A 26,308-nucleotide genomic window follows, 5' to 3' on the forward strand; every position below is an offset into this window, starting at 1 on the left:
CCCGCGGCGGCGGCCGGAAGTGCTGGAGCCGGGCTTGGCGGCGGCGGTGGCGGCGGCAGCCGTGGCGGCTTGTGCGCATGCTCCGTCGCCCGCCCGCCCTGGCCGCTCGCCGCCCGCCCGCCCGACGGAGACGGTGAGGAGGGGGAGGGGTGGGCGCGCGGCGCGGGCGCGGCGAGGGCTGGGGGCGGGGGTGCGGGCGCGGGGGCCGCGCGGCGGCCGGCGAGGGCGGGCGGGCGCGCAGGGGGCGGGGGGCTGCTGCCTCCGCGGGCGCCTCCCCACGCCCTGTGCGTGCCGCCGCCGCCGCCGGGGAGCGAGCGGACGTCGCGGCGCCGCGGGGGGGGGGGTGGGGGGACGCTGCCGCTGGGTCCGCCCGAGCAGCCGGGCCGCCCCCAGCGTGGCCGGCCGGGCCTAGGCTCCGGGCCCTGCGAACCCCGTGCTGGGCGGGGGTGGGGAGGCTCTGCGCCCCCGGACCGAGGGGCCCGGAAGTCCTCGCGGAGGGGCCAGGGGAACCGGGGAGCCCCCCCCCAGATACGGGGTCTGGGAGCTCGGGCCTTTCGAGGAGGAGCTGGGTCAGGCCTGGGTCGTGCGGGGGTTGGGGGACAGGGCGGCTTGCCGCCGTGGGGGTGGGGTGCCGAGTGTAGGAAGTAGGGTCTAGCCTTCGCCAGAGGGAAGAGGCCTGGGCCACCGGGCCCTAGGGAGAAGGAGGCAGGTCCTTTGGAGGGCTAGGAGAGGAAGGAGCGTCCTTCTCAAGATGAAGGGCAGTAAGGAGGAGAAGGGTCCACCCGAGGGCTTCCCAATGGAGTAGCTCCGATGGCCTGGTGGAGAGCAGGCTGGTTTTCTGACTCGGGAGATGAGGAAAATTAAGGTTATGAGGGGTGGTGAGGAGAGGGTACCCCTTGCTTTCAGAAATGGCAGGGGGATTGGTCAGGTGTCCTCTAATTGAAGCAAGAGAAATGTGGGCAGAATCTTAGCCGAGGGTCTTGACCTGGCTGTCCAAGGAGCAGGGAACCCCCAAACTCTCAAAATGAGACCTGTTATGTTACTGTGTGTAGAAGAACCAGGAAGTAGGGATTTTCTCCACATCTGCAGGCTCTTCCCATCTGCTCAGCCCCTTTCCTTGGCTAGCAATATGGACCGTTTTCATAAGAGCTTGGGCCTATGGCTTCTAATGTTTCAACCCTGTAAAACTTGTTTTTCATTTATACTTAATCAAGTTCATTGATTAGCTACTTTGAGCTTCGTTGGGTTGGTTTGGGCCCTGTTTTGATTTCTTACATTCTAGAGGGGTGACTTTTAAAAAACGTATCCTTTGATTCCTCCAAACACCGATATAGAAGTCTCCAATCTGATTTATGTAGAACCTCATTTTCTCGGGATACTTCCTGCAGAGTGGTTCTGTGGAATGACCTTGGGTTCATTATATCTGAATTCACTTTGGATCAACTACTAAGTGCATAAGAAAAGGGGTGGACTTAGTGACTTTTGTGCTTAAGTAATAAAGTTGTAACTTGGAGACTTGGGTTTTTTTGTTGTTGTTGGTGGTGGTTTTGGTTATTTATTTGAGACTGGGTTTCTCTGTGTGGCTCTGGCTGCCCTGGAATTCTTCAGATGACGCTGGTCTTGAATTATTTTTGCTATTTGAGACAGGGTATCTCTATGTAGTCCTGGCTCCCTGAAATCCCGGCAGACCAGCCTGGCCTTGAACTCAAGAGATTTACCTGCCTCTGCCTCATGAGTGCTGGGATTAAAGACATGTGCCATCACTGCCTGGCTTTTATTTGTTTCTTTCTTTTTGAGATAAGGTCTGATTATATAGTTCTGGCTGGCATCAAACTCAAAGAGATTCACCTGCTTCTGCCTCCCAGATATGCCAGCCTGTTCTGTGTGTATTAGACACTGGGGTTCACTATGTTTCCCATGCTAGCTTTGAATCCACTATGTAGCCTGGGCTGCCTTGAACTTAAGGTAGTCTTGTCTGTGATGCCCAGGTGCTTGACTGTAGGTGGGAGGTCGTTATACCAGACATGCTCGCTTTTTTTTTTTCCTTCTTGGCATCTTACTTTGTAGCTCTGGTTTGACTGGAATTTGCTATGTAGACCAGACCGACTTTACACTTTGCGTATCTTATTGCTTCTGCCTCTCCTGGGCTGAGATTTTAAAATTAGATTTATTACTTGGCACAGTGGCACATGCCTTTAATTCTGTCCTCACTCACTTGTAAGACAGAAGCGGGCAGATATCTGAGTTTGAGGCCTGCTACATTGCAAGTTTCAGGATAGCCAGGGCTATATAGTGAGCCTGTGACTGTGTGTGTGTCTGTCTGTCTGTCTGTCTCGTCTCTGCTATGTTCCTGTGACTGTGTGTGTGTGTCTGTCTGTCTGTCTGTTTCTGTCTCTGCTATGTTCCTGTGACTGTGTGTGTGTGTCTTGTCTGTCTCTGTCTCTGCTGGTCTGCTGTGGTGTACTTGTGGAGGTCAGAGGACAACACAGGATTTGATTCTCTCCTTCTGTGTGTGTCCTTCAGATCAAACTCAGACTTTCATGCTTGACAACAATAGCTTGTCTTTACCTTCTGAGCCATCTTGCCAAGCCCCCCCCCCCTTTTTTTTTTTTTGGACAAAGGTTCCATGTAGCCTCAGCCTCCTTATGTAACTGAGGATGACCTTGAATTCCTAACCTGTCTGCTTTCACCCTCAGAGTGCTGGGTTGCAGACTTGTGTCACTATGTCTGGCTTCCTGCTCACTTTAAAAATTTTTAAATTTATAATACTATATGCATAATGTTGGGAGGGGTGCATGTGCCATGGTGTGCCAGTGGGTAGAGGCCAGAGGATTTTATGGAGTTGGTTTTCTTCTTTAACCTTTATACGAATGAGGTCTAGAGATAGAACTCGGGTAACCAGGCTTTTTTTTTTTTTTTGTCTTGAAAATAACTGCAGAGCAGTAGTCCATTAGCGCGGCGTCTGCAATCCCATCTCTCTGTAGACTGGGCCAGCCTGGACTTTTGTCTCAAAAACCCCAAGTAACTGTGGTGATTCTTGCCTGCAATTCCTGGGCTTGGGAGGTAGAAGCTGGAGGCTCAGTAGCACAAGGTCAGCTACATAGTGAGTTTGAGACCAGCCCAAAACAAAGCAAGGACTACAAAGCAAACTACTGACCCACGTTCTTCTCCTGGAGATTGACCCCATGGCTCATGCCAAGCCTCTGCCCTGAGCTGTGCTACCCCTGCAATACTCCTTTCCACATAATTGACTAGATTTGATTAAAATTGTGTCATGTTTTTATATGCTCTCATAGAATTACAGAGCACACAATGTGATTTCACAAGGGATATTGCAAGGCCTCCTCTGTGAAATACCTATGGGATCAGCTCCCTTGTCTCACCTCGGGAGTCTGTGTTGTTATAAACAAGGGGCAGTTTTATGTTCACACATCTTAAAGAGATGACTCTGCACTTAGCCATGTAGTCTGCTGTTGGCTTGGAGTTACTCAGTAGAAATGTGATATTTAACATATTGAACCTAAACTTTATTTTACTAAGGGTTATAAGTTGTCTTGTTGGACTGGACTCTTCTCTGTCACTAAAAACATGTTTTAGGTGACTCTTAGTCTCAATGGTTAGAAGCCAGAACATTCCTCCTGGGTTCCAAGGTATGGAAGGAATAAAATACAAATTTTGTAGAGGGTGTTAACTTAGCCACTCTCTATTCAAGATGTCCACAGGAACTCAACCTTATTGGGAAGAAGGTTGAAGTTAGAAGCACCATTTGAATTCTTCTATGACCCAGTAATTTATCTGAGTTATTTATTTAAAAAAATAAATAAAGTCAGAACTGAGTGGTGATGGTGAATGCTTTTAATCCCAGCACTCTGGAGGCAGAGGCAAGCGGATCTCAGAGTTCCAGACACCAGCCTGGTCTACAGAGTGGGTTTCATGATAGCCAGAGCTACACAGAGAAATCCTGGGTACCTAAAGACAGTCTTTAGACTCATTTAGTCCCAGTACTAAAAGGCAGTAGGATTCTTAGAAGTTTGGGGTCAGTTTGGGCTTCATGAGTCCCAAGCCAGTCAGCTTTTTTTTGTTGTTGTTTTTTTTGTTTTTGTTTTTCAAGACAGGGTTTCTCTGTGTAGTCCTGGCTGTCCTGGAACTCACTCTGTAGACCAGGCTGGCCTCTAACTCCACCACTGCCTGGCTTGCACCAGTCAGCTATTATATAACAAGACCTTGTCCCATCCTCCTGTCTCCCCACAACTTCCCAAAATTAGAACTCTGTTCTTTTTTGGTGGAATAAATCTTTCTTGAGAGTTAAATCTATACCTCAAATGGTTGGTTGGTTTGTTTGTTTTAATATTTACTTTTCTTATCTGGGCCTGGTGGCACAGGCCTCTAAAACCAGCACTTGGGAGGCAGAAGCAGGTGGATCTCTGTGAGTTCAAGGCCACCTTGATTTATAGATTGAGTCCCAGGACAGGATAACAGCCAAGACTACATAGAGAAACCCTATCTTGAAAAAAAAAAAAAGATTTAATTTCTTGTTTGAGGCCAACCTGATTTAGTGAGTTTCAGACTAGTTAGAGCAACATTACAAGATCCTATCTCAAAAAACCAAGACAAAAGGTTTATTTTTTTATGCATATGAATATTTTGCCTAAATGTATGTATGTGTGCCACAGTTGTGCCTAGGAAAGTCAGAAAGGGTATCAACCCCCCTGGGACTGGAGTTAAAGTGATTGTGAGCCCATGTGTTGGGAATCCAACCTGGGTCCTCTACAAGATCAACAAGGGCTCTTACCTGATGATACATGTCTCCAGCCACTACTTCAGACTTAAGGTGCTACTATTTTATATAAATCCAGAGGGTTTCTTTTTAAATTGTACTGCAAAGCTGAGCACAGTGGCACACGTCTGGAATGCCAGCATCTGGGAAGTGGACCGAGGGACCAGGAGGTCAAGAGCATCCTCAGTGACACAGTGAGTTTCAAGGCCACCCCAAAATTAGTAAGCCTACACTTGAATGACTCCGGAGGCTGTGGTAGGAGGATCCCTTGGACCCAGAAGTTAGAGACCAGCCTGGCCAGCACAGCAGAAACAAGCTGTGGGAAGAGACAGCTTGACTTAGAGCTAAGCAGAAGAGCTTTCATCTAATCCTCAACAGGCCCCATCGACCCCCTCACCCAAAGAGGGAAGAAAGGCATGATGGGAAATAGGCACGCGCTCAATCCTAGTGAAGGCCTTCCCACAGAAATCTCCAAAGGGTTAACAGAGACTAGCCTGAAGGAAGGGAAGGACAATCCTTCGGGAAGAAAGCAAGTTCTGAGGCTCAGTCCTGAAATGTGACCTGTTTGAAAGCTGGAAAACAGTGACAGGAGCTGAGGTGTCAGCTTTGAGAAGAGGGCTGATTGGAAGACTTTGTAGGCCACAGTGAAGCACTTGAACTTTATTCTCACAGCAATGTGCATGCACAGGCGTGGCCTTTGGTAGGATCACTTTGGTTATGTAGGGAATGAATTGGAGGAATCCAAGACCAAAGGTTAGGATATAGAGAAATAGCTGGAAAAACCCAGGTGACAGTGTGACATCCGAGATACAGTGTTGATAGCACAGATGGAAAATGGGAAGAATACACACAGACACATACACAGAGGAGATTGGATAGGGTTTTGTGGTTGATTGGATTTAGAGAGAGGAGACAAAACTAATTCCTGAGTTCTCTCCTTTTGAAAACAGGTGGAGGCTAGCACCACTTAGTCAAACAGAAGTCTAGGAGCAGGTAAGAGAATATGGTTCAGTTTAATGTAGGAGAGTAAATACATGGTAGTAGATGTAGAAGCCAGATAAGAAGGAATTTGAACAGGTCACATATACATGACAAAGTGAATCCACACTATCCTCATCAAAGCTGAGGACAGTGATGGGGACACAAGAGTGTTTCAATAAAACAGTGCCTAAGCACTGAGCCTTGATGAGACAGATATTTGAGGCTAGCCTGAGCTACATAACACTACTTTGTCTTGAAAAACCAAGAACAAACTGGATGTTGTAATATACACCCTTTAATTCCAGCACTTGGGAGGCAGAGACAGGTGGATCTTTTGAGTTCAGTTTTACAGAGTGAGTTCCAGGACAGCCAAGGCTACACAGGGAAACCCTTTCTCAGAAAAACAACAACAACAAAAACAATAACAACAACAAAAAAGAGTCATAGAACATAGGGCCATGAACATTAGCACGTGTTTTATGGCATGTGTTTTGTGACATGTTCAATCCCTAGAAGCAGCAGAACAAGAAGGCACAGGATGGTTATGGCTATCAAGGTCTATACAGGTAACTGGACAGTGTTTTTCAAGACAAAGTGCTGGGCAGTGTGCAAGCAGCAGGAGAGAGTGACAGGCCACATTTGGGGGGAAATTCTGAAAAGAAAGTGCAGGGATGGTGACTTTATGGAGGAGTGAGCTTTGCTTAGAGAATAAGCTGGTGCTTAGGGAGTAGAATGGTTAGAGCTCTGGAAACACCTTAGTATGTGTTCATACTAATATCAGCAAGTGGCTGATAGGGTTGGAGATTAATGCTGTAGACTGGAGTATACTGAGGCCACTGAGGTCCACTTTGAATGATGTGTGTTTTATGCAAACATACAAGTATGTGTATTTTAGGCAAACAAGGCTGGCATAGCTGAGGAGGGACTTGGTTCTCTGGCTATCAGTTACACATTCCAGTTTGAGTCCATGATCAGCAAGGCTGTCTCCTGCTCACCTTTATAGACCCACATATACTGAGGGAGTAAAGTCAGGGTATTCTCTTGTACTTCCTCCCTTCTCCTCTTTGTCCTCTTCTTTTTTATTTCAAGACAAGCTGGCCTTCAATTTATGTATCTCAGGCTGTATTCAAATGTTTCCTAATCTTCCCGATTCAGTCTCCCAGAGTAACAGCACCTAGCCCGCCCCCTCTTTCCTCAAGTGTAGGGTAAGGGACAGCTCACTGTTAGAGCGCTTACCCACCATGTGCAAGGCTCTGATTTGGGTTCCTAGCACTGAAAAAAACAAAACAATTTTCCTGAGCTCTGAAGTCTAAAAGCTGCAGGATATCCTGAGACCCTCTGAGTTTTCATAAAGATTGGGACAGTGGAGACAGCAAAATGGCACAGTAAGTAAAAGTGCTTGCCGTTGCAAGCCCGACTCCCATGGTGGAAGGAGAGAGCTGACTCCTGAAGTTTGTCCTCTGACCTCTCCATGGGTGCCTTGGTGTATGCACAGACATACAAACAACAATGAAAGCAAAAACCAAAAAATTGGGTCAGTACTTCAGCTTGAAGGAGCACATGGTACTTGGTGGTAGTGTCCTCAGTAGCTCTGCAAGGAGCTGTCAAAGTCATCTCCATCACTCTGAACAACTGAGATGCTCCTGTGAGCCATGTTGAGGTGCAGACCTTAGTCCCAGCACTCCCAGTAGAAGCAGGAAGACCAGGAGTTCAAGGTCATCATCAGCTACAGAGAAAGTCCAAGTCAGCCTGGACAATGTGAGACTCCATCTCTAAAAATAAAAAAGAACAAAGTTCGTCGTAGAAGCCAAGCTTGGCGACTTATACCCTGTAATTCTAGCACATTGAAGCTGAGGCAGAAGGATTGCTTTGAATTTGAGACCTTGTCTCAAAAAGAAACATTCTGAACTAGAAAGATGGGTTCAGTGGTTGAGAGTGCTGACTGCTCTTCCAGAGGATTGGGTTTAACACCCTCACAGACATTCATGCAGGCAAAACACCAATACTTATAAACATAATTTTTTTCTTAAAAAAAAAAAAAAAAGAAAGTCGTTGGCCACATGGTGGTTTACGCCTCTCTCTAATCTGAGTTGTAGGATCTCTGAGTTTGAGCCCAGCCTTCTCTACAATCTGAGTTGTAGAACAGCCAGGGCTACACAGAGAAACCCTGTCAAAGAGATAGATAGATAGAAAGAAAGAGATAGGTTTTTGGTTGTGAGCCTAGCCTTTAATGGCTGAGTCATTTCTCCAGCCTAAGAGATAGGTTTTTAAGACACTGAAGTCAGTATTTATTAACAGCTATGCAGCTAAATTCAGATGCTTACTGAGTGTTTATTAAGGATAGAACACTATGGGACTGGAGAGATGGCTCAGTGGTTAAGAGCACTGACTTCTCTTCCAGAGGTCCTGAGTTCAATTCCCAGCAACCACATGGTGGCTCACAACCATTGATAAAGGGATCTGATGCCCTCTTCTGGTGTGTCTGAAGACAGCTACAGTGTACTCATATACATTAAAAAAAAAAAAAAGATAGAGCACTATATCTAATATTACATACTTGATATGTAATGGCTACTTGCACTTAAAATAGGTATGACTCCTACTTTCCAGGGGCCACTCTTTGGGATGGAACTAGTCTATGTTGTAACTTGATCCACAGAAAAAACAAGCCAGGTATGGTGCATGCTTGCAATGCTAGCACTCAGGAGGCAGAGGTGGGAGGATCAGCACGTTGGAGCTAGCCTGGAATACTTACTGAGAGTCCCTTCTCAAAACCAAAACAAAGAGCAACCAACCTGGTTCAGATATTGATTTCCAGGTCAGAGGGCATTACATAGTGAGACTCTGTCTCAAAAAACAAAACAAAGAAAACCCCAAACAAACACAAAATCTTACGGTCTCGTGCTGTTAATTTCTGTGCTGACGTGATCCTTCCCAGTGCTGATGATCCCAGGCTACCAATTTAATTTCTCTAAACTTGAGAGGAGATGGTGGAGTTGGCTCTGGCAGACCACTGGTGAGTCATATGTCTATGAAAACATGCTAAGAGCCTGTGTGCGCCTGTCAGCCCCTCTCATTTCTCATCCTTTGCAGAGGACAGTTTTTGGGCACGCCGAGCTGTTCCTTATCTCACACTCCTCTCCTGTGGCTTTCCCTTTCAAGATGAAATTTAGTTACTCGTGCTTCTTGTTGCCCGCAGCAGCCCCAGCTAGCTGACTTCATGTGAAAGATGGCCAATGCGGAAGTGAGCGTCCCAGTGGGAGATGTGGTTGTGGTGCCCACTGAAGGAAATGAAGGGGAGAACCCAGAAGACACTAAAACTCAAGTGATCTTGCAGTTGCAGCCTGTGCAACAAGGGTGAGTGGCTAGGGATGTGGAGATTCCAGACAGTTGCTATTGGGAGGTTTAAAGGATAGGAAATAGCTGGGCAGTGGTGGTGCAGGCCTTTAATCCCAGCACTTGGGAGGCAGAGGCAGGTGGATTTCTGAGTTTGAGGCCAGCCTGGTCTACAGAGTGAGTTCCAGGACAGCTAGGGCTACACAGAGAAACCCTGTCTTGGAAAAAATAAAAATAAAATAAAATAAAATAAAGGTACAGCATGAACATTTGCTTCAGTTTCATCTCAGTAACAGGTACTCCTCCTGTCATCCTAGAGCTGTTTCTTAGTGTCCTTCGCTGTCGTTACAGTGTGAGCTCTCTGAGGGTGAGTTACGTGGCTCCCTCATCTTCTCTGTCCACACTGTTTAACACAGGGCCCAGGCGCATATTTCTCAAGTATGGTGTTGATTCAGAAACTAAGAAAGGCACACCAAAAAATATTTCTACTTTAAGCTCTCAAACGCTCATGGACCAGCACATTATCAAAACTATCTGTCCACCACCATCACCATAAGGATGCACTATGAAGGTGTTAGAGAAGACAGAGTATAAGGTCCTCGCCAGCATGAAGCTTGCAGTCTAGTTGTAAAAGCCAAAAGTGCATGGATTAAGTATGGAATCCCTTCTGTAGAGAAGATGAAGACGGGATGAGTGGATCACTATCAGTTAGAAAGGGAAGTTGACTAAAATGCCTTTGCAACATCCAGGATCAAACCTGTCACCTCTCTTATGCTGCACAGGTATCTGTCCCTTAGCTGTGCTATACTAACCCTAAAAGATAAAACTTGAGCTTTTCTCTGGGCAGGGTGTGGTTGCACACTCCTTTGATCCCAGCACTTGGAAGGCAGAGGCAGGTGGATCTCTTGATTTGGAGGTTAGCCTGGTCTACAGAGCAGACCAGTCAGGGCTACACAGAGAAACCCTGGATGGGGCAAGTTGATGGTAGTGGTTGGTCTATCTTCCTTCCTTTCTTTTTCTTTGTTTTTTTGAGACGAGGTCTTGTTATGAGCCTAGATTGGACTCAAGTTCACCATCTTTCTCCCTTAGCCTCTTCAGTGTTGAGAAGATAGGTGTGTGCTGCTTCCATGCCTAACTTTAAAGAGGTAATTTTAAAAAAAAGCCTTGTGGTGGAGTCACATGTCTTTAGTCCCAGCATTTGGAGGCAGAAGCAGGCAGATCTCTGTAGTTCAGAGCCAGCCTGTTCTACAGAGTGAGTTCCAGGACAGCCAGGGCTATACAGAGAAACCCTGTCTTGGAAAACGTATGTCTTTGGAAAATACGTGTGTGTGTGTGTGTGTGTGTGTGTGTGTGAGAGAGAGAGAGAGAGAGAGAGAGAGAGAGAGAGAGAGAGAGAGAGAGAGAGAGAGAGGGGATTAGGGCAGGTGGTGGCACACACTTTTAATCCTAGCACTCAGAAGGCAGAAGTAGGTTGACTTCTGTGAGTTCAAGGGTAGCCTAGTCTACAGAGCTGTCTCTAATGCAATCAACTATACAGAGAAACTGTCTCAAAAAACAAAACAAATATATACACACACCAGACACACACACACATATGTGTGTGTGTATATATATAATATATACATATATATATAATTTTTTTTTACACACACACAGAGACTGGAGAAATGACTCAGCAGTTAAGAATGCTGACTGCTCTTGAAGGGGGGACTCTGATTCCACTCCTAGCATTTTCAAAGCAGTGGGCACAGTATGTATGTGGTGTGCATACATGCATACAGGTATTCACCTATAAAAGTAAATCACTTTTTAAAATCACGAAAATGGGGGCTGTAGAGATGGCTCAGTGGTTAAGAGTACTGACTGTTCTTCCAGAGGTCCTGAGTTCAATTCCCAGCAACCACATGGTGGCTCATAACCATCTGTAATGGAATCTGATGCCCTCTTCTGGTGTGTCTGAAAATAGTAACAGTGTACTCATATGAATATAATAAATAAATAAATATTAAAAACAAATAAATAAAATAAAATCACGAAAATGGAACAAACAAAAGATAAGGTGTAACTGGACTCAAAAGGAAAAAAAGAAAGGAAAAGGGACTTGTGTCATGGTGACCATCAGGTGGGTAAGCCGGTTCTGGAGCTGAGAGCGTGGACAAAGGGAGACTCGGTCAGAAGAGTTTGATACTGATCCTTTGTTTCTTTCTCTGAGACAGTCTTGGTGGGTAGTGCAGAATTGTCTTGTATCCCAGAACCTTCTGCCTCTATCTCTTGAATGCTAGTATTTGGGTGTAAAATGCTGCCCCGCTTTTTGTAATTTTTAAATTACTTTTTAAATTGTTGAGTGTATTGTTGCATGGGAATGTGCACACATGTAGGTGCACATAGAGACCAGAAGAGGGTGCCAGATCCTGAAGCTGGAGTTACTCAGTTTGAGCCTGCAGCCTTGGGTGGGTCCTCTGGGAGCAGCCAGTGTTTTTAACCTCAGAGCCCTCTCTTCAACACAGTGCTCCTTTTGAAAGTAGGATCTCCAGCTGTCCTTGAATTCACTTCAAAGCCTATGACAACCTCAAACTAGAAATCCTCCTGTCTCAGCTTCCACAGTGTCGGATTTACAGTAAAACTTGACTTACATTTGTACTTCGCCAGGTGTTTATTATGTCCATGTTTGCAGGAATGCATTAGGCAGCAAAGGCAGGCTGAAACATCTTCCCATGGGTACACAGATGCTGCTAGTGTATGTGGTGATACTTTTAGATTAATGGATTGACTTTAAAATAGGCCTACAACTTAACCTTTGTTTCCTTCATATACAGTGAGATATCTAGAAGCCTTTTACTAATTCTAGGGAAGGAAGGCCTGGGGTCTATCTCAGGGGTTAAACACTTGCCTGACATGGGCAAGGCTCCAAGTTCACACCGCTGTCACTGCAAATGATAATTCCTAGAGCTTTCCGTAATAGAAAGTATATTCAGCATGTATTTCCATGCTTCCTGGGGGGTGGGAGGAAGAGAGAGAGAGAGAATGCACACTAGGGGTAAGTGGGGCACAGCGGAGCATGCTTCTAGTAGTCAAGGCTGTGCTTGGGTGCATAGCAAATTGGAGGCCAGCTGAACTGCATGAAATCCAGTCTCAAATGTACACAAACCAGTAAGAATGACCCAGTAACTGCAGAGGGCTCTGCAGACCCCTCAGTGCTGCAGTCTCAGCGTGCAGAGGGCCTGACTTACATCTCTAGCTTCGCTGGCCATTTCAAAATGGTTACTAATTTTTCAAGTAAATCTCTTTTACAACATTCTCAGAGAGCTCAGAGGAAATGAAGAGACCAAGATTCTGTCACCATTTTTGACTTTCCAGGCATTTTGAATTCATAATAATCCATAATGAATAGTTTATGTTTTCATTTTGTTGGTGTTACTGATTTTTGTTTGTTAATTTTTCATGTGTATGAATGTTTTGGCAGCATTCATGTTTGAACGCCACATGTGTGCAGTGTTCACAGAATTAGAGATGGTTCTTAACTAATATTTAGGTGCTGGGAATTAAATACAGGTTGTTAGCTGGGCATGATGATAAATACCTTTAGCCCCAGCACGCAGGAGACTGAGGCAGTCTGTGAGTTCAAGCCCAGCCTGGTCTACATGGTGAGTTCCAGGACCACCAAATCTATGTAGTGAAACTCAGAAAAACAAAATAAAATAAGACAAAAAACCCAGGTTCCTTGGAAGAACAGTCAGGGCTTTTAACTACTGAGCCAGTTCTCCAGCCCCCTATTTTATTCTTCTGATATTTGATCTTATTGTGTAGCTCAGGCTGGCCTCAAACTTGATGCAGTCCTGCCTTAGCTTTCTTGGTGCTGGATTACAGACATGAGCCATCATGCCCAGTAGTTTTCATATTTTATTTTAAGCACTGTTTTCCTATCTCCAGCTCATTTCTTATTCATTAAAGAACTATTTACTGAAGCCATTATGTTGCCATGTTGGTATATGGAAATGTCAGCCACACAGTAGTCAACAAATGAACATGTTTAATCTAGAGCATCCCTTGGGGAGACAGAGATAAGAATTTGGTTTTTCTACATTTTATTCTTTTGCTGACATTATGTATAGGTACCATATACATGCTTGGTGCCCTTGGAGGTCAGAAGGAAGCATCAGATTACCCTGAAACTGGATTTACCAAAGATTGTGAGCTACTGAGTGAGTGCTGAGAACAGAATATGGGTCCTTGCAGGAACAGAGCCCTTAGCCACTTAGCCATCTCTCCAGCCCCAAGAATGTTTTATTAAATACCAAAGGTGCTGTAACCAAAGCTCAAGAGCAGTCATACCCAAAAGAGGGAAGGGTGATTAGCCTGGAAGCAGCAGATAGAAGGAAAGCGTCTGCTATTTATTTTAATGATTTATTTTTATTTCCTGTGCGTTAGTGTTTTGCCTGCAAGTATGCCTGTGAGAGGTGTCAGACCCCTTGGAACTGGAGTCGCAGTCAGTTGTAAGGCATCAGTGGGTGCTGGGAATTGAACCCAGTCCTCTGCAAGAGCAGCTAATTTTTTTTAACTGCTGAGCCATGTTTCCAACCTTTGTTGTTGTTGTTGTTATTATTATTATTATTATTATTATTATTATTATTATTATTATTTTGAGACAGGGTTTCTCTGTGTAGCTCTGGCTGTCCTGGAACTCACTCTGTAGACCAGGCTGTCCTCAAACTCAGAAATCTACCTGCCTCTGCCTCCCAAGTGCTGGGATTAAAGGCGTGCGCCACCACCGCCCGGCTGTTATTATTTTTTAATTAGCATTTGTAAACTTGGTTTGTTGATACGGTTTTATAACAACCATTAAAATTATATTCAGAATCCAAACACTTTGGCAACACATCAAACATAAAGCTAGCTGCTGTAGACTTAACCTCAGCACTCAGCTGTCCTGGAGCTTACTCTGTACAGCAGGCTAGCCTCAGCCTCAGAGATCTATCTGCCTCTGCCTCCTGAGTGCTGGGATTAAAGCATCGCCACTGCTTGGCTCGGTTCTCCTTTTTCATTGCACGGAATCAATAACTGACTTATACAGAAAATAAGCAAATCCTTAGCTCAGAGTCTTCATCAGAACCTTGGGTAACACCTGAAAACTATTGGTAGCTGAGAACACAGTCACATGTGACTGTTACAAGCACACCTGAACCAAATAAGCTGACATCTTAGTGAGTCCTGGGCAGCATGTGCGCCTGAGTTTGCTTTTCCTGAAACACCGTACTCTTGAGATAACAGACTTTTTTGAGGCAGGGTTTGTGTAACAGCCCTGAGTGTTCTAGAGCTGTAGACCAGGCTGGCTTTGAACTCACAGAGATCTGCTTGCTTCTTCTGGGATTAAAGACACAAGTCACCACCACCCAGGGAGAAGACTGACATTTTGGTTCAAGTAATTATCAGTATGGAAGGATATACTGTACAGTCAGTAACACACTAGGAAGATATTCAGTAGGAAGAACATGACAGAGTTTATCCTGAAGACTAGTGATTTAGAGCACAGGGTGGAGTCTGGCTGATGTCCATTACCAGAGTGAGGTTCACCATTGTGCCTGTGGTGGCATTGCTAGTCTCCTGAGGCAGATGAAACACCTGTCTGGCCGGGCAGTGGTGGCTCACACCTTTAATCCCAGCACTTGGGAGGCAGAGGCAGGCGGATTTCTGAGTTCGAGGCCAGTCTGGTCTACAGAGTGAGTTCCAGGACATCCAGGGCTATACAGAGAAACCTTGTCTCAAATAAAAAAATTACTCCTCCTCTAAGTCTCCTTATGGTCTCTCAACGTCAGTAATTGTCAGGAGCAAGTGAGCTGCAAACTGCTTATGAAGACAGGTGGAGAGTTGAGCTCAGTCAATTCCGTGCTTGCCTAGTTCTGAGCATGAGGTCCTCAGGTGGATTTGTTGTTGCTGTTATTTTGGTATGGGGTTGTGTGTGTGTGTGTGTGTGTGTGTGTGTGTGTGTGTGTGTGGTTTTTCAAGACAAGTTTCTCTGTATAGCCGTGCCTATCCTGGAGCTCACTCTGTAAACCAGGCTGTCCCTGCCTCCCAAGGCCTGGGATTAAAGTTGTTTGCCACCACTTCCAAGCAATCCTGAGTATTATCCCTAGCAATGCAAAAACTAAAACATAAACCCAACAGTGGGAGCTGGGTATGAGGACACTGCCTGTAGTTTCAGCACTGTGGAGTCTGAAGCAGAAGGATCATTTGAATTTGAGGCCAGCCTAGGCAACTTATTATGACCTTGTCTCAAAATAAAAAGTCAGAGATGAAAAAAATAAATAGCAATTTAGCTCAGGGGTGGAACCCTGGGCTAGTATGTGAGAGGTTCTGGGTTTAGTCCCTAGAGCTGCAAATACAAAGAGACCCAAATTTTAAGTGTTTTAAGGAGGAGAACCACATGATTACTCTGGTAGGAGTATATGGGATTAATGAGAGTCTGGGTGAGCTCTTCGAGGGTGAACATAATGAGGCCCTTGTCAAAGTAGCAGCAATGGCACTAGAGGCAGGGAAGACACCTGAGTTAAAGAGGTCTGTCTGGCAAGACTTCACGGCTGTTGGATCTGAGGGGAAAAATTCAGAAAATTAGCAGACGAGCTGGGTGACAGAGTGCCTATCTACTATGCATAAGGGTCTAGTTTAATGTCCACTGTACAGAAGAAAGGGAGAGAAATAGAAGCACTCAGCACTTCACCCAGAGCAGGAAAGAGAGGAGGGGTCTAGTGCAGTGCCCAGCCCCATGCAGTGTACAGGCTGACACCCCTGACAGGGACTTGGAACATGGGACAAGACAATGGCTTCTGTATTGTTTGGGTTTGTTTATTGGGACAGCGTCTTGTATTCCAGGTTGACCTAGAACTCCTGGCCCTCCTGCCTCTACCTCTCACATGCTGGGATGGCAGGTGTGTGACATTACACTCAGCTCAGGAATAGAAGTAGCATGGTGATTATTGCAAATATAATTAATTCCAAGGGAAGGTCTGCACAGCAGAGGTGCACCATGGCGGTGGGTCAGCATCTGCAGAGAAGAGAGTACAGGCGTTACTTCAGATACCAGTGTGTATGAGTTAGTGCACAGGGCTGATGAAGGAGAGGAAAGAAAGGATATTTGTGTGGCACCTTAGGTCATCTGAATGTAGAGACATTTAGGAAGATCTGCTTTGCCTAGCCTACTTCAGCAAAGTCCAAATAGGCCCAGCCCTGATTAGCTTCAAAGAGCACATGAGAGGGTTTGTGTTCATTGCGGTGTGGCCTTAGACAGATTGTATAACCTCCCATTTAGTGGTGTCTCTGGTGATTGCTGGGTACCTGGGGCAGATTCATGTTTATATATACTTGGTTTATGCCAATAATTTGCTTCTCAGAGACTAAAATGCTAAATAAATAAATAAATAAATATAAAACCCAACTCTGTAATGTGCAGATTTCAGCAAGGGTCATTCATTTCTGGGTCATCAGGCCACTTCCTGTCTCAAGCTGTCTGTCTGCTGGCTCTGTTTTAGTCAGGTGAATTTTATGAACAGGCCTGTCCTATACTTGAACAGTACTTACTGTAGCTTGAGACGTTTAAGCAGTGGTTCTCAACCTGTGGGTTGAGACCCTGTTGGAGGTTGAACAACCCTCTCACAGGGCTGCCTAAGCCCATCGGAAAATGCAGAGATTTACATTACGGTTCATACCATTAGCAAAGTTATTTAGTAGCAAGGAAATAATTTTATGGTTGGGGTCACCACAGCATTAGTAGCTACGTTAGAGTAGCAGGCCACAGTGAAGGGAAAGTGAGAACCTGCCCTCCAGTTATTGAGGAAGGGCTGGAGAGATGGCTCAGCAGGTGAAGAGAAGTGTTCTTCTTCCAGAGGACCCGAGTTTGGCTCCCAACACCCACATTAGGCAGGCAGCTCACAACCACCTGTAACTCCAGCTCCAGGGAATCTGACATCCCCTCCTGTTCTCCATAGGTACATACATACATGTGCACACATACATACACATGTACATGGATATAAGCAATCACATGGTTTTATACATAAGTTACACAAATCTTTAAAGTTATTAAAGAAAGGGTTCGTGATACAGTAGCAAAGAAGTGAACGTAGCGAGAGTTATTTACTTGGGATGAGGTGAGTTGTGTTCCATCTTCCTGGCGGTCACTGCTAATTGGTCTGGGCCTCTTGGAGTTTACAGTGGGAAACTTGTCAAAGCATTAAAGTAAAATACACCTATTTTACTCCTTTTTCAGATAGATTAAAACAAATGTCTTAACCCCGTGCTAGGAATATTAATTTTTTCATGACTTATGTAGTTTCTTTATTGATGGGCATTTTTTACTACAGGATTTATGAAGCCGGGTCGGAGAATAGCGCAGCAGTTGTAGCTGTAGAGACCCACACGATACACAAAATCGAAGAAGGAATTGGTAAGTTTTTCTACCATTCTATCCAGTACCTTTGACTTCAGTGTTGCAGTAAATCTCCAACCCAAATAAGCCCGATCAATGAAAATACAACTCAATAATTATGAATACAAACTGCACGCCTAGATTGGGCCGATTTACCACTACACTACTCTATTTCCTGTCTATGAGATCCTTTATAACTTGGGTTTTTCCAGGCCACTTGCTTCTCCTCCATTGTCCTTCCACCTCTCTTCCTTGGTTCTTCTCTCCCTTCTCCTCCCCAAAGTTTTCCGCTCCACCTCCCCTTCTACCGGGCTCTGGCCTTTATTTTACAAATTAAGGTGGGCAGAAGGTTCACATGAAGTCACCTGTGTACTGATTCACTCCTCCTCTGCAGCCCCTCCCAGGAAAGTGGAATTAGCTTCAAAATACAAGACCAGGGCTATCCACAACACTTCAGCTTCTGTATGTTTTGAAAGTTTCTATGTATTTTTCCTTTGAAATCCCTGGTGATGGAACCCAGGATCTTGTCCAAGCCAGCAGGTGGTTCACTACTAAGCTGTGTCCCCAGCCTGTGATTTTTGGTCTTTAGTGCCTTATTTTCTGTCCCAACCAATCCAGTGTACCAACTGGTAATACCAGTTAAGATGGCAGACGTGGCAGGCATGGTGGAACAAGCCTTTAATCCCAGCACTAGGGAGTTAGAGGCCAGCCTGGTCTACCGAGCAAGTTCCAGGACAGCCAGGATTATACAGAAAAACCCTGTCTCAATAAAACCAAACCAAAAAACAAACAAACAAAAGATGGCAGACCTGTCACTTGATCACTTAATATCAATATAGTATAGAAGCCAAAACGTTCGTTCGTTTGTTTGTTTTGTCTAAAAAGAATCCTACAAAGAGGTGGGGTAAAATGCTTGGCTTAGACTCTATGTGGGATCCCTAAGCACCATTGAGGAGGAAACAAACAAATTAAAAACAAATGATCAAGCATGGGGCCTGTGATATGAATTTTAAGTCTAGCTATTTGGGCAGTTGAAGCAAAAGAATCACAAGTTTAGGGCCTGTCTGTACTGCAGAGCAAGTTCAAAGCCAGATCAGGGACATAAAGTTGCTAGTAAAATGCTTGCCTCAAATATACAAGGACCTAAATTGGATTTTTAGTCGTCTGTCCCCACTTCCACACATCACAGTGAGGTACACCTGTAAACAGTTGGGAGCCTGAGACAGGAAGATTGTATTTGAGGTTGGGCTATATAACAAGACTTTGTCTTTTAAAATAAAAGATCCCACAAAGAAACGGGAGCCTGTCATTAAGTGAGGCTGTTGGTGAAGACCGAAGAGGTATTGTATTAACTGGGAATTTGTCAATGGAAGGAAACTTAGAAACTAAGCAAATCTGACATTTCTTACATTTCACTGAGTGTTCTTCAGAAACTCCTCTTTCTGAAGCTCATATATTTATATGTAAAACATAGGAAGTAGTTCCTATCTCAAAAAATTATAGGAAGAACTAAAAATTCTGGGTGTGTTGTCTCATGTCTGTAATTCTGGTACTTTGGAAATAGTGGCAGCAAGATCACCCTTGGCTACATGAAAAGGCCACAGCAGCTTGAGGGACACAAGGCCCTGTATCAGAAAACAAATAAACAAAAGAATTATAATATTAAAACAAGTAAAGGTTTATGGTAGGGTTGGCCATATTGTTCAGTGGTACAACACTTAACTAGCATGGACGAAACCCTGGGTTTGATCCCCAACAACATAAAAACAAGAGAATCTGCGGGGCTGGAGAGAGGGACATCAGATAGAAAGTACTTGCCATGTAAGCAGGCAAACCTGCAAGTGAGTTCAGTCCCCAGAACCCACACGAAGGTGGAAGAAGAGAACAGACACTCTCCAGTTGTTTTCTGATCTCTGCAGGCATGGCACCGTGCTTCCTCAATAAGACATAGCTGTTATGTCAAACTTCACAAGTATTCCTGGGGCTGGAGAGATTAAGTAGTTAATAATCATTTTTAAAATATATATATATATATATTTTTTTTTAAATGTATGTGTGTACACTATAGCTGTCTTCAGACACACCAGAAGAGGGCGTCGGATCCCATTACACATGGTTGTGAGCCACCATGTGATTGCTGGGAATTGAACTTAGGACCTGTGGAAGTCATCTCTCCATCCCCAGTACTTAATAATCTTCAATAAGCTGTGAGGACCAGGCTTAGATTTCCAGTACTCACATGGCAGCTCATAACCATCATAACTCCAGTTCCAGGGGATCCAGTGCTTTCTTCTGGTCTCTGAAGGCATCACGCAAACAAGAGGTGTACAGACTTGCATGTAGGCACCCATGCACATAAAATAAAATTAAAATTAAAAATAATAAAGAGTGACCTGTTGTTGCTGGGGACAAGGTCAGTTGGTAGAGTGCAGGATCTGTAATCTAGATCATCATTGCTGTATACTCAGTTCAAGGCCAGCCTGAGCTACATGAGACCCTAGCCAAAGAAGAAGAAAAAGAAAACAAAACTATGGTCTGAAAGGAACCCCCAAAACTATACAGATCCTAAACTTGAGTTTAGGAAAGAGTCATTCAGTAATAACAGATTCCATTCCATTTCAGATGCAAGCAGTGTAGAAGCGACCGAGGATATGGAAATCGCTTACCCTATCACCTGTGGAGAGAGTAAAGCTGTCCTCCTCTGGAAGAAGTTCGTGTGTCCAGGAATAAATGTGAAGTGTGTCAAGGTAATGTCTCCTATCTTGAGGTTTGGCTTCAGTGCCTTATCTCTCTCTCCCTCACCAGATCAGCCACTCTGTCCTGTCTTTCTCCATGTGGATTTGTCTGAGGACTGAACTCTGCTTGGCAGGCTTGGCAGCACAGCTGCTGCTTCTAGGTGACTTGGGTTCTGGAACCCTGGCCAGGGGCCTCGAGAGGGAAGAAAGGACAGCCACATGGATATAAAGCTGGGTCAGGTGGGGTTCTCTTAACTGCTACCTAGAACCTTGGGACAGAGGGAGAGGTTAGCTAGTCTTGGGAGCAGGTTTCTGTGGGTGAGCAGTCTCAGGCTGGAAACATCTCAGAGGGGGAAGCTACCATGGCTGATCTTTGCTCACACTGATCAATTATTCATAAGCACTCACTCGTACTGGGACTCGTGAGCCTGAACCATAATGGGTAAAGACTTTGCCAATTGCCCCATGGTCTGAGGCTTTGGGCTTCCTCGGCATGGCTGTGCCCACATCAAAATACACATCCCCAGCCTGGCATAGTGGACATGCCTTTAATTGTGGCACTTGGAATGCAGAGGCAACCAGGCTGGTTTACAGAGTGAGACCCTATCCAACAACACACTCTCTTGGAACTTCACTGCCCAGCGGCCTGTCCCATCCTTACAGGCAGCAGATACCTTTATCTGCTGAGCTGTCTTGCTGTCCACACAGCTTTGTTCTTATGCTATCACAATGGAAAGCATGAAGGTTTTGAAGTAAAATGGGCCTGCCTCCAGTCCTACTGGAGCATGAGTCTTGTCCAAGCAGAGTGTATTGTCTGTTCTCATGGAGTTAAACCTAGTACACAGTATGATGCCTTCTAGTAGTGACAGGACCTTGTGCATCACAGGGCTGTCCCTGTGTGCTGCCTAATATATAATAGTGTTTGATAAGTACTTGCTCAACAATGAGTGAATGGCCAGAACTCTTCTCTATGTCTGCCTAGCCATGTGATTTTGAGCCTCACCAGGCATTGTGATGTACAACTTTAATCCCAGCACTTGGGAGGCAGAAGCAGGCAGATCTCTGTGAGTTTGAGACCAGTCTGGTCTACAAAGGGAGTTCCAGGATAGCTGGGGCTACACAGAAAAATCCTGTCTCTGAAAAAAGCTTCAGAGTCTCATGAATTAAAATAGCACTCGTTCTCATCAATATGCATACACATTTACACAACACATACACTGTGCTGTAGTGAATGAAATCATATGCAACGTGCCTAGAACTGCCATGCAGTGTAATAGCCTTATTTTCATTGTTATTGATAAGAATAAGCAGGTGTAGGCTAGAGAGATGACTCAGAGGTTAAGACCACTGCCTGTTCTTCCAGAGGGCCTGAGTTCAATTCCCAGCAACCACATGGTGGCTCACAACCATCTGTCATGGGATCTGATGCCCTCTTCTGGCCTACAGGCATACATTCATACAGAATACTGTATACATAATAAATAAATAAAATATTTTTTTAAAAAAGCAAGTGAAATATGTCATGACTGTAACCCATCATGGAGGCAGAAGGATTGGTCTAAGTTTGTCAGCAAGAGATAAGTAATGAGCAGAACCCTATAGTCAGCCAGTCTTCTGCTACTTTGTGTATTCTTCTTTCTTCTACCTTTTACCCTTTCAAACCCCCTAACACTAGATAGATAAGAGAGAAAAAAGAGTAGAGAGAAAAGAAAAGAGATCCCTGAATGAATCAGGTCGGAAGGGGTGATATATCAGTAGACAGCTTCCTCCTGCTGATTAGGGGAATCGAGTCCTTGGGGCAAGTTTGATCATTGCCATTAGGATATTTAATTTTTTCTTCTTGTTTCGTCTTTGTGCATGACTATTTAACAAACTGAGACCAACAACAACCCACCTATCGAGGCCCTAGCATTTATATACCCTCTGAAAAGTCCCCAGAATTCCAAACAGCACACAAACACAGAAACTATCTGTAGCTGGCAAAATCATGCTCTACCAGAGCAGGAGGCAAATCAGTCAGTTGCTGTGGACACTCTGAAGCAGCCCCGTATCCCACATGTGGGATTAAAATGAAAACATATTCTTACAATATTTCTGTGTTTTTAGAGAAACCAAAACTCCAAAATTCTCACTACAGACCCTGTCTCAAAAAACCAAAAAGGTACGGTGGTGGCTCACACCTTTAATGTCACCACTTAGAGACAGAAGAAGGTGGATCTCAGTGAGTTCAGGGTCAACCTGGTCTACACACAGGGAGTCCTAGACCAGCCAGAGCTATATAATGAAATCCTGGCCCTCACAAACCAAACAAACAAATGAAAAATCTCATGAGAGCCAGGCATGGTGGTGCACACCTTCAATCCCAGCATTTGGGAGGCAGAGGCAGGTGGATTGCTGTGAAGTTAAAGCTTGCCTGGTTTACATATTAAGTTCCAGCCCAGCCAGAACTGCACAGTGTGACCCCATCTCAAGAAAAAAATAAACTAAAAAAAGAAAGACAAATCTCCCAAGAGCATCTGTAAGTAGTTGTTCTGCCTCCATTCGTGACTACAGTGATCCCTGTATATTGTCATCACCATGGGGCTTTTGTTGTACCAGCCTAGGTCAAAGTTTTGAAGCTATGCAGTTGGTTTCTATTATGCTTAACGTTTTCTAACATCTTGAATCTTTAAAGAATAATGAGTTAGGGGGCTGGAGAAATGATGCAGTGGTTAAAAGCACTGGCTGCTCTTCCAGAAAACCTGGGTTCAGTTCCCAGCACCCACATGGCAGCTCAAAATCATAACTCCAGTATGGGGGTCTGGTAGCGGTAATGTTAGGCGCCATATGTTGCCAGTAGTTTTTTACTGCTCTGCTTTGAGCTCCCTGCGAATCACAGGCACACACCTGCCCAGAAGCTATCTTTGATCCACAGGTAAAAGACACATACATATTAGGTCATTTTTAACCTGCCATACTGGCTCAAGGAAGGGATCTTCTGAGCCTCCGGCAGCTAGCTTTACTCCTAGCTCAACACCTCTAAATCTGCCCTCAGCTTAGATGCCCAGTTACCTTCTGTGAAGCTCATTGGTCTTGCTGCCCAAGACACTTTTGGGCTGCCCTTCCGTGGGCCAGTTTCCCTTTCTGCCTTCATTTTGGAAGATCTCCCCTGTAGCTCTGAGCCTGTTCCCTCTCTTTCCCACAAGTATCTCCTAGCCTGCGAGAACCTGGAAGTCCCGCCTCTTACCGCAAGCCATTGGCTGCTGGCATCTTTATTGATTGATCAAGAACCAATCGGGGACAAGGACCTTTAGTGCCAGTACTCGCAGATTCCAGATTAAATCAAAGCATTAGAACCACTCCTCTACAGGATTTGTCGCCTTCTTCGGGACTCTGCATGCATGTGGTGCACAGACACATATGCAGGCAAAACACCCATACATATAAGATTAAATCTTTAAAAGAGTCTTCAGTGTGTGTGCAGGTGTGTGTGTGTGTGTGTGTGTGTGTTTGAGAGAGAGAGAGAGAGACAGAGACAGAGACAGAGAGAGACAGAGAGACAGACAGAGAGACAGACAGAGAGAGACTAACTGACTGACTGACTGACTGACTGACTGATTTACTTCTACTGCTGTGTTCTACTGAGTATTCCAAGCTAGCCAGTCTTCTAGCTTCTAGGGAATTCTTCTGTCTCTGAGTTTCATTTCATCTTATAATAAGGTGCTGAGACTAAACAGATGGTGGTGGTACAGGCCTTTAACCCAGCACTCAGGAGGCAGAAGCAGGAAGATCTCTGAGTAGACCCAGCCTGGTCCACAGAGTGAGTTTCAGAATAGTCAGGGCTGCACAGAGAAACTCTGTCTCGAAAAGCAAAACAAAAGGTGCTGGAACTACAGATACAGTTCAGTGCATCTGCTTTTTATATGGTTTCTGGGACTGAGCTCAGTGTGTAATCTTGTACAATTAGCACCTTTAGTGGTGACCTATCTCCCTGGCCCATCTACCTTTATTACTACTTAGATCTCTCCAGTTTACTTAACCAACCTGCAGAACACTAGACCCAACCCCCTGCTTTAAAATGTGAATGGATTTGTAAATGCCATTTAGTGTGTTTTCACTCTCATCTTCTGTTGTCCTGGAAAGGACAGGGACTGAGAGAGGAATACTGTCTGATTAACCTAGGTCATGAGGTTGAGTAATACTAATGTGACCTGTGACATTGTCTGGGAGCATTACTTCATTCTTTCCTTGTGGATTTTTCAGTTCAATGATCAGTTGATCAGCCCCAAGCATTTTGTTCATCTGGCTGGCAAGTCCACTCTGAAGGACTGGAAGAGAGCCATCCGTCTAGGTGGCATCATGCTCAGGTAAGTGCTGGTGACAAGCACTCAGTCATGGGAGAGTCTTCTCTTTAACTTGATACTTGTATCCTATCTGTAGGGTTAGCTCGGGCAGTCTATACTGTTTCTTTTGTCAACTTGTCATTAATCTTTTTCTTCCTTTGTCACTTGGGACATAACCCAGGGCCTTGTACCTGCTAAGTCAGCACACTACCGCTGAGTCACCCTGCAAGTCCTAACTAGTCAATCAATGTATAGTAACAGCAACCTAAATGACCGTTAAATGAAACAAACCCAGCATCTACATCAAATTTTTTATTCTTTCTAGTTCAGGTGAGCCCTGAACTTGCTGTGTAGCTAAGGCTGAACCAGCATGCTTGGCTAAGGCTGCTGATGTCAGGAGGTTAGCAGGATCCTTTATTGGCAGAGGTCCTCCCTGTCCTCCTCACATAGAGGCAGCAGTCTTGGTACTGAGGAAGTCTAATAGCCATGCTCCTGGGACCATCACAGAAACAAGTGTCAGTGTGTGAAGAAGAGGCCACTCACACGTTTTTTTGCTCTAACAAGTTTAGCATTGTGGTTTTCTCTCTTGAATCCATTAGTATTCTTGAATGTTTGTTTCCCTCTTGAATGCATTAGTATTCTTTGAATGTTCACCTTCTGATAGAAAAAAATTCAATGCAAAGAGTGGAACTATAGAGATGACTCAGCTGTTAAGAGTGCTGCCTGCTCTGCTGCTCTGCCAGAGGATCTGGGTTCAGTTCCCAGCATCTACATAGCAGCTCACAACTGTCTGTAACTCTAGTTCCAGGGGATCCAGCACCTTCTAGCATTCACAGAAACCAGTATGCAAATACTGTGCAGACACATATGGAAGCAATACACCCATACACATAAAAAAAAAAAAAAAAAAAGTAAGGTCAAAAGTTAATAGTGCCCAGCTAGGTGTGAGTGTACCCTTAATTCCAACACTTGGGAGGCAGAGACAGGATGATCTCAACTTGAAGGTAAAGCAGGGCTACATAACAAGTTCCAGAGTAGCCTGGTCTACAGAAAGAGACCCTGTATAGAAATAAAAGGCAGACAAGGATCTGGTTCCATTGGGCACAGTTTCTTAGTGGTGGAGACTCACCCTCAGCAGAGTCCAGGCCTGGGTCTGTTATCTAGTTTGAAAGGAATGGTTCTCCTTACCTTTCTGTTCTGTTCTTCTCAACTTATTTTATTTTATTTGGTTTTTTGAGACAGGATTTCTCTGTGTAGTCCTGGCTGTCCTGGAACTCACTCTGTAGACCAGGCTGGCCTTGAACTCAGAAATCCGCCTGTCTCTGCCTCTCAACTTATTTTATGTTCAGGAAGACGAATGTGCCCATTTCCCACAAATGTTAAGAGGACTCGGGATGCCCAAAGATCTCAGTTAGTGGAAGCCAGATGACAGGATGGTATAGAGTGTAGTGTACTTCTCAAAGGTGAAATGCAGGCTGACCTGCCCTTGTTTCTCTCTGTACAGGAAGATGATGGACTCTGGACAGATCGATTTTTATCAGCATGACAAAGTTTGCTCCAACACCTGCAGGAGCACCAAGTTTGACCTTCTGATAAGCAGTGCGAGGGCTCCAGTGCCTGGACAGCAGACAAGTGTGGTGCAGACCCCCACCTCGGCCGATGGTAGGGGGTAGGAGACCACCTGGAGCCCGCTGTTTTCACCAGCCTTACCTCTGTGCATCATCGCACACCGCTTCTC

The 26,308-nt window shown here is 45.0% G+C and overlaps 1 protein-coding gene and 1 long non-coding RNA gene across 7 annotated transcripts in view; one reads left to right on the forward strand and one right to left on the reverse strand.

Annotated features, from left to right (window-relative positions):
- Gmeb1 (glucocorticoid modulatory element binding protein 1) overlaps positions 1 to 26,308 on the forward strand; it is a 38,691-nt gene continuing 12,383 nt past the window's right edge. Inside the window, exons 1-6 of one of the 5 annotated variants that reach the window (XM_034502124.2) lie at positions 1 to 133; positions 8,958 to 9,115; positions 17,449 to 17,531; positions 20,136 to 20,260; positions 24,491 to 24,594; positions 26,075 to 26,232. In XM_034502124.2, coding sequence (XP_034358015.1) covers positions 8,988 to 9,115; positions 17,449 to 17,531; positions 20,136 to 20,260; positions 24,491 to 24,594; positions 26,075 to 26,232 — 598 coding nt within the window. In that variant the 5' untranslated portion in view covers positions 1 to 133; positions 8,958 to 8,987. The other 4 variants (XM_076934068.1, XM_034502125.2, XM_034502128.2 and 1 more) reach the window with 4 other exon arrangements.
- Positions 15,914 to 23,453, reverse strand: LOC143442332 (uncharacterized). Of its 2 annotated transcripts, XR_013110408.1 has the most exons (4): positions 23,300 to 23,450; positions 19,753 to 19,812; positions 19,332 to 19,497; positions 15,914 to 16,133 (listed from the first exon to the last, which is right to left on the reverse strand). It is a non-coding gene; the product is annotated as an uncharacterized LOC143442332 (long non-coding RNA). The 2 variants fall into 2 exon arrangements; XR_013110407.1 differs by lacking the exon at positions 19,753 to 19,812 and having other exon boundaries at positions 23,300 to 23,453.

The sequence above is a fragment of the Arvicanthis niloticus genome, chromosome 5, assembly GCF_011762505.2.
Source record: "Arvicanthis niloticus isolate mArvNil1 chromosome 5, mArvNil1.pat.X, whole genome shotgun sequence".
Classification (NCBI taxonomy): domain Eukaryota; kingdom Metazoa; phylum Chordata; class Mammalia; order Rodentia; family Muridae; genus Arvicanthis; species Arvicanthis niloticus.